This window comes from Cryptomeria japonica, chromosome 6, assembly GCF_030272615.1.
Source record: "Cryptomeria japonica chromosome 6, Sugi_1.0, whole genome shotgun sequence".
NCBI classification, from domain to species: domain Eukaryota; kingdom Viridiplantae; phylum Streptophyta; class Pinopsida; order Cupressales; family Cupressaceae; genus Cryptomeria; species Cryptomeria japonica.
The window spans coordinates 108,875,389-108,884,317 of NC_081410.1; the positions used below are offsets into that span (position 1 = coordinate 108,875,389).

The 8,929-nt window shown below is 32.1% G+C and overlaps 1 protein-coding gene across 1 annotated transcript; it reads right to left on the bottom strand.

Moving 5' to 3' along the window:
- Nucleotides 1-5,321: 5,321 nt before the first annotated feature.
- Nucleotides 5,322-6,122, bottom strand: LOC131058894 (uncharacterized). Its single transcript, XM_057992451.2, has one exon. It carries the CDS (start codon nt 6,047-6,049, stop codon nt 5,585-5,587), a length of 465 nt encoding a protein of 154 aa, XP_057848434.2. The 5' UTR covers nt 6,050-6,122; the 3' UTR covers nt 5,322-5,584.
- Between the last annotated feature and the right edge of the window lie 2,807 nt (nt 6,123-8,929).

Here is an 8,929-nt window from a genome sequence, read left to right on the forward strand (position 1 = left end):
ATATTTGTTAGTTTTTTATTTACATATATGTTTGGAACATATTAACACAAACTATAATGTTATGAAGCTTCCTCTGCTAGATACCTCCGTAGAACTAGTTCAAGATGACTCTCACACACATTTATAAATGTGCAAGGAGACACATATATGCGTAAGTCTGAGAGCATAGTATAACTGTGGTTTGTAGATGACAATGACAAGCCTTATGTATAGGTCTAAAGAAAAGAATTGTGAGAAACACATCACTTTGAAGCACACATTAAAAGAAGACATAGAAAGGAATAACTACACCAACAAAATAGTGAATAAGAAGTAAACAAAGCCAAGTTTCATTGAAAATATAGTAAAGATCTTCTAGGATAGTGTTAAGAGCAACATATATATTTGGTTGGTAAGAGGGCAACATATAAGAAAACACAGTAAAAAAGAGCCATCACTATCTACTGTGTTTGATAATATTTATTGTAGATTCAATATTTGAAAAGAAATAAAAATGGCCCATCATTTTCATTGGAAACATAGTCAAAATGATAAAATCATTATCAAATTATATACATAAAAGACTCAGACTAAATCTAAGAATAGAGATAAAGTAGTAAAATGGATGTTCACTATCAAACAGGAAAGAGAGTAGTCTCAAAACACGAAAACACTTTAGGATAATTGAACAAAAGACTTGGTCTACAACTCTATCTTGTCTTTTCAATGATGATGAAGGCTCGGGTAGAATTAATTGTGCACTGTATTTCCATCATTGTTTTTTCTCTCACTACTGCTAAGGTGGTATCCTTACGATCAAAGTATGACAATTACCAATATTATGAAGAGAACTCACATGAATAGATCTAGTCACCTATGCAAACATTTTAGTCATCTTGTGACAGTCAAAGAGGGAAATAGTAATAAGTCTTCATGATGGAAGTCCATTAAAGGTGGTAGTCAACATAGTGAAAAATCCTAATCATGTTTAGAGCAATAGGCAACCCTAAGAACAAGAAAAAAGTTCATGTGATAATGCATAGGACAACCTTAATGACCAATTTTAGAGAGCATACAAGATGAATAATGATAGTCCACCAATAGGGATAAAGACAGGGGTAAGTTCAATGTCAGGTACGTATAAGCATGAATTTCCTGAGTTAGCATTAGAGTATATATTAGCCAGTATGATATACATATTTAAATTCAGATTTGTGCATCATTGAATATAAATTAAGATGTTCTTAATCAAGTCAATGATAGTTAATATCATATTAAATTTAGAAGGTAAATTTTATCTATTTATTCAAACAACATTAAAATAACATAACATTACTGCCAGACATAACATATAAATATATATATCTACATATAATCTCAAGAATACATAATAAAATCAGATTCAGGTTATGCGAATTATGGTAATACTACAAATTCTTATAAGGAATAACAAACTGATTATAATGAAAAGACAATAAGTGGTTAATGTTGATACAAAGTAACACTAAAAGGAAACTTTGATGACAATCTAATACACATCACTGTTGAACTTACCCCTATCTCATATAACCCTATGTTGGCTAGGCCCCACCATAATTAGAAGATCCTAATTACTACTGTCCTAAACCTTGCATTGACTGTCATAATTTGACAATGAGCTGAGTTAGTCCATTAGCAAGATTGGGAAAGAGTTTGGTATTGAATTTGGTGTTGGTGGAAGGTTTAAGGAGGTACACTATGGTATGAAATGACTCTTCTTGTCCCTCATGTGAATGTGCTCCTCTTGAAGCACTATGAAATGGATGACCCTTCCTTCCATTTCCTACACCCTATTTTCTAACTCACACCTCATAACCTTTACCTCACTTCCTATCATTATTACCTTCCATCTACCTTTCATATCCCCTCTCTTAACCTCCTTCACTTTCCTACATCCTATCCTAAACCTTAACCTCATACACATTTACTTTTACTACACCTACCTAACCCCATTCCATCCTTCACATCCTTTTATCTCCCCCCATTCACTTTCCTACCTTCCAAACCCCTAACATATCCTAACTTATTCTTTCACCATTACATCCTTCATCACTTACCTCCCTATCTTATCCTAACCCGCACCTTATAACCTTATAGCTCTTAGCTTCTATTTTATACCACCTTCCTATCACGGTACGATTATCCTCCCTTCCAAAACACTGACAAAAAATGACACTCGATCACTACACAGTGGTTTGATGGTCCTGCAATAGGGAGTTTCTATCACAACCATATATACTAACATCCATACCCAAGGTAATCTCCTCACCTAGAGCCTACGTTCAGGCCACTTCCAATGGATGTCGGATACAAGAGTGGCACAATCTGTGGTTCTTCCCTATTTGATCATGCAGGTTTAGGTCATCCCACTCCTTAATTAGGGTCTGCCCTAAGAGGTTATGCCTATAAAGAGGGTAATTGATAATTTCATTTGATCAACCATCCAAATCAATCTTATTTATCTCTTTTTCTACCAGACAATGATTATGAGCTAGGGAAAAAAAACTATGAGCAGGAAAATTCATTATAATAAAGATAAAACTTGATCATCAACCAACACAAATGCAACCTCCTATGTAAAATTCAAACAATTTCATCACTACATAAAGAAAATTCGACACATTATCACAAACAAATGATTTTTTCTTCAAGAAAACATCTTGTGAATGAATTGGTTGATTACCCTACCTTTTTTCTTCAACCGGATCTTGGCGGCATCGCAATCCAGAACTGTTTCCCTCTTTGTAATGCCCAATTTTTTTTGTGAATATGGCAGAGGTCGACGGGACGAAGAGGCGGGATTAATGTTTATCAAATGACTTGGTCTTTTTTTTTTTTTTTAAAGTAATGCCTGCAGTCATCGAAATTTTGACGAACACAGGCATTTTTTCAAAAAAACACAAATTTCATTGCCAATTCCTTCTTCGTCAAAACTAAATGTTGAATTATCATCAGAATTCTAACGAATGCGAGCATTTTTTCAAAAAAAAATCAAATTTGGTCACAATATGCCTTCTCCGTCGAAAACCTTCATCGGAATTTTAGGCCAAATGTATTACTGTAAGGATACCATTATCCCAGTCATTCACAAATTCTTCAGTGGCACTTGGTGAAATCCCCTTCAACCTTTCCATATACAACACCAGGCCTCTGTCCGAAATCTCATTCCAAACCTCAGTATTCCTTTTCCAGTTTTCAAAAGAGATGGGTTCCATCCTATTCTTGTCACCCCCCTTGAAATGCACAATTCTGATAAATATATATGTTATTGAACTCCAAATTATAGGATTTCTTAGGACTTGGTTCATGCCACCTATCATTTATTAAGAGTTATTTTTAATTTTTTAAATTGCTAGTAAACTTTTTAACGTGAGCAATGACACTAGCATGACACGCCCTCCAGCTCCACGTGAAACACTTTTGACTTGGAGCTATGAACTGGTGAGGCCTCAACTGAGGGACCTCATCTCCACACTTAACTTGTTCAAACCTGCAATCGCAACGACCCAACGAAGACACAAGGTCCGTGAGCCTAGTGGCCCAGCAAGGGTTTGAACCTTGGTGGCCCCTTCACCAACGAAGTGTTTTAATCATGACACTATACGTCCGAAGAGTTTTTAAATCAATTTTTAACAAGTTATTTTTTCCTATTTATTTCCATATCATTATTAAGTCAAATGTATAAATTTTTTTTATAAAAAATTATTGAAAAATATTAATCTAATTTATTTAATTCTATGTCTCACAAATTTATATTAAAAAACATAAGGTCACAATTAGATATTATGTTGTCCCATATACATAAATTAGACACTATTTATTTTAATTTTTATCTTTGAATAATATTAAATAATATATTTAAAGATTGTCAATATGCACTAATGAAACCACCTTTCTTAAGACCTATAAATTAAGAAGGCAATTTTTCATAATATAAATTAATATTAAATAATATATTAAAACATTGTCAATATGCAAAAGAAACAAAATTGACCAACATGATGTCTGAATGTTGATCAAAACATGCAATGGGAATAAATTTCCGTTTTGCTTTGAATGTCACTTGAGGTCTATTTGTCAAGTACTCACCATTTCTCTCCTAGATTTTGGAGATTCATTTGTCTTGTAAAATATCTCTTGCTTCTTTAATCACTTGGGATAGATAAAAAATGGCCTCTACAATTCCTTTGCACTATTGTCCAAACCTTTTATTTGGCCTTGGTCTAAAAAATGCATTCCAATTGAACAAACACAAAGATTAGTCATACTCTACTCTCCAAAATAAAGTGATTATGTTCCTTTTATGCGCCTTTTAGCAACCCTTTATTACCTATTGGGACATTACAGAGATGTGATAATTCTAGAGAGTCAATGGGGTTGTCACAACCTCTATTTTAGTTGACATATTAGTTCTAGGTTTTGATAGAGCACAATTATTAGTTCTGGGTTCTGAAAGAGCACAATTATTAGTGCCATTGTGTTCTGAAAAGGGTTGTCAAATTAGACTTCCACATCCACTTTAATAGAAATACAATCATAAAAGAAATAAGATATTTTTTTGGATTTGATTGTATTTGTATTTTTATATCAACATTTCAAATCACACACTGTGATTTATCATCAACATGATAGAGAGCTCAAGAAATAGAAAGATAGATTGTGGAAAACTAATACCATCAACAAGATGTTTTTTCGCCATATTTCTTCTAATTCATATGTGAAAATGTTGCAAAGGTGCTAGAATTAATACAAGATGGATAAAGAAGAGACCATATAACTTTGACAATTCAAAGTTTTGTGACTGCTACAAATAGTAATGTTCATTGCTTTTAAAGTGGTAAGAAAATAGAGTACCTAGAGAATTCTCATGGACCTTTGTAATAAGTTATTTTCATTTGTTTTCATGCCTTTGGAGGAACAATAGCCTGCATCATATGAAATTGGGAACATGCCCATACCGCAAAATAATTGAAACATTATTGAATTGAGATATATCTTTATACTTGTGATTAGATAACCTTATATACAATTTGATAAATAAAGCAAGTGACATATTCTAATGAACAAGTTAAAAATTAGTTGAAATCAAATACATGAACAATAGAAGTAGATGAGTAATTAGATTATCTAATTAATCTATTTACTTATATAAGATATATGTAATTAAAACTCTTTCATTAAATTCAATTATTGTCACATAATTTGATATTGCAAAAATATCATATATATTTTATGAAAAACACACAATATTTTATCCTAACCACACAAAAATTTTAGAACATTTAACTATATAAATATAATTTTTTATATAGATTATAACTGTTTTCCCTATGATAGTCTGAATCATTAAATCATATTCCATAATCCAGGGAACAGATGGAAATGACCAATAATTACTCAAACCTCAAGGAACACACACACAAAGAGTCTATCACTTAAACCCCTGGGCAGTTATTACTCAAACCCTAAGAAAAACACACCAAAGTCTATCAAAACATTAACACAAGCAGCCCAGCAAAACACCACACATATATGAAATCAACCTAATAAATAAAAACTAGAGGCGTTACTGTGAAGAAGCGAGCTGTTCCAGATTCTTGGCCATGGCAGTGAGAATGGAGCTGAAAAGTGCCTCAGTATCCTCTTTGGAATGTCCAGCGGGGTCCAACTCGAAAGACCATTTCAGCAAACAGTTGCCCGCTTCCTTTGCTTCAGAGACTTTAATGGTAGCCTGGTAGCCATCGAAGCCCTGCATGTTGGTGTCTGTCAAACGATAACTATATGAATGCTTACTATCGTCCACAGCGATGAGCTCCTCTACGCCAAAAGAGTCACTGCCCTCCTGCCCGGATGTTACACAGCGACGCACAGAGCCCACGCCCTTTTCAGGCGCTCCCTCCACTCTTTCACAGGATTTCATGCCCGGAAACCACTTATGTGACTCGTAAAACTCACTTACTATCTTCCACACAACCTCCAGTGGTGCCATGACCTTGGTTTCTACAGAGCCCTGCAATTTGGAGCTTGCCATTTTCTCAGAAGAGGACTAAACAAATGGGGTTTGTGAGATGTTTCGGAAGAGTTGGGTACATATATAAATATGACGATTCTGATACAGTGTTTCAATATTAATGATCTCAGCTTCAAGGGTGCTTATCTTCTTAGACATGTGTCTTGACTCTTAGCTTGGCTTTGCTTATCTTCTTGGACATGTTTCTTGACTCTTAGGCTGGGCTCTCATGGAGGGGGCTTCCACGGGAGCTGTTAGAGAGTTTTTAGTAATATTTAATGTTGGCGGTTCAGGGAATTTTATACTTTTTTATCTGCTTAAATTTAGAACTGCTTAAATTTAGAAAGCTAAAAAGAAGGAACTCTATTTTAAAAAAAAAAAATTTAAATAATCTCATAGCAAATTTTTTTCATGGCGCTTCTTCTTTAAAAATAGAGTTTAAATCATGTGTCTTGACTGTTAGCTTGGCTCTGTCATTTTTTTCTGACTCTTAGCTTGTCTTTACTTATCTTCTTCAACATATTTCTTGACTCTTATGCTGGAGTCCCATCGAGGGGGCTTCAGCAGGAGCTGTTAGAGAGCTTGTGGTTCAGTGAATTTTATATTGTAATTAGATTAAAAATTTAATTTCTTAAATTTAAGGATGTTGATAGTTTCATGAATTTGTAGTGTAATCTTTGATCTCTTAAATTTAAGTAAGATGTGGAAAATGACAAGTGGCATAAATAACTCTTAAGCTGGTAGGGCAAAATCCATGTTCACCCCATTTTCATCTGCGTAAATTTAGAAGGCTAAAAAGTAGGGGCTCTATTTCTTTTGGAAGTCTCAAGTGACATAAATAACTCCTAAGCTGGTGGGGCAAAATCCAGCCCCACCCCATTTTCATCTGCTTAAATTTAGAAAGCTAAAAAGTAGGGGCTCTATTTTTTTTGAAAAAGATTCCAAAATAGAGCTTAAATCCCCTCATGAAATCCTTAACTTTCAAACACGCATTCACCCATTCAAAGTAGTTTGTCAAACAATTAGATGTAATATCAAATCAGTCATTACCTTGAAACACGCATTCACCCATTCAAAGTAGTTTGTCAAACAATTAGATGTAATATCAAATCAGTCATTACCTTGCATGACCATTCAAAGTATTTTGTCAAACAATTGCCTGTAGTATCAAATCAGTCGTTATTTTGCATGAGCTCTTTAAAAATAGAGCTTAAATCATAGAATCCCTGCCTTTCAAACACTCCTTCACCCATTCAAAGTATTTTGTCAAACAATTGCATGTAAAGTCGTTATCTTGCATGGTCTTGCTTTCTACGTAAGCCTGTCATTTTCTCTCCCACGGATTGAACGAATGCAGTTGGTAAGATATTGAGGACGATTGAAGGAATAAATGAATATTTTACATAGAAGGTGTTTCTTATATGAATGCTCAGAAGCTCCAAGACGATTGAAATTGTTTCAACCGTTCATTATTTCTTTACCACAGTACCCTCCCTTTCCACTGGCAAAACACGAGTTTTCTATATTCTTTAAACTGTGCGGGAATGCCTTCATAAGTGAATGCCTTAATAAAATTTAGATCATTTCAAATCATAATATGCTTAACAAAATTGAAATCTTGATATTATTTCTTTTTAACATTTCTATCCTTACATGATAAAATGGTATTTCATATTTAATAAAATTCACAATCATTTCAAATCATAATTTGCTTAACAAAATTGAAATCTTGTTAAATTGCATTTACTAGTTTTATAAATTATTGTAAACTATTTTTTAATTTGCTTCATCCAATTAAAAAAAATTCAAATCTTATAAATTTTATTTGTAACTTTTGTTTTTCTAGTGAATTATTTCTATTGATTTTTATTTAATATTGATTTAAGAGAATTTATATGATTAAAAATTAATTAAAAAAAAATCTATAATATAATATGTATTTTTGTATAACAAAAATTAAATTATAATATAATTACATATTATCTTATTATTATATATCATATCTTATAATGAATGCTTAATATTACAAGACATTAAATTAACATATGAATGTAATATGATATACATTTAATATATACTATAAATTTTATATAATATATAATATAATTATATTTATTATTGTATATAACTTTATTATGATTATATGTTATAAACACATTTTATTTATGAACAAAAATCTAAAAAGCGTGCAATCCATACAAATCAAAACTTACTTATAACAACATCAACTCCTAACACAAATTTAACTAACTTGAATGAATTTGTTATAATAAATTATCTAGTTAAATGCAACTTACTTAAAACATCATTAATCTAACATTCATAGTAAGAAGTTTACTTGTATCTTAGATACAAAATTAACTTATATTTCACATGTGGTAAACCCTACTTGAAGATAATAAAGCATGTGCACTAAATACTAGTGTACTATTTCTCGTTGATACTTGGCAATCTTAGGTTTACTCAAATAGTTAGGCATGCTATATGTTTTTTATTATAATAATTTTTTTGTGGGAGTGAGTTTTTATTTAAATATTTAATTATAAAATAAATGATGAAAAATATAAATGTGTTAGAAATGTATGTAATTTTTAAATAGATTATTTTTTATTAGATTACCAGGGAGGTGGTCCTTAACCAGAGAAACAACAGCCAACTTTCAAGATCATACAACCATCAACACTCAAAAACTGATCTCCCTTCAAAAGTAATCAAAAGTAATCAAAATTTTTTATCACCCTATAGCTATTTCTACTCATATGAAAAAGCTTCCAGCTGTTAAACCAAATAACAGTATCTAACCTATTAACCTTCTCCTTAGATCTAATTATCATAGAGTTCATATCAACTTTAAACCTAGCATTAACATTTCTAGAAAAGTCATAAACCAAACGGTTAATT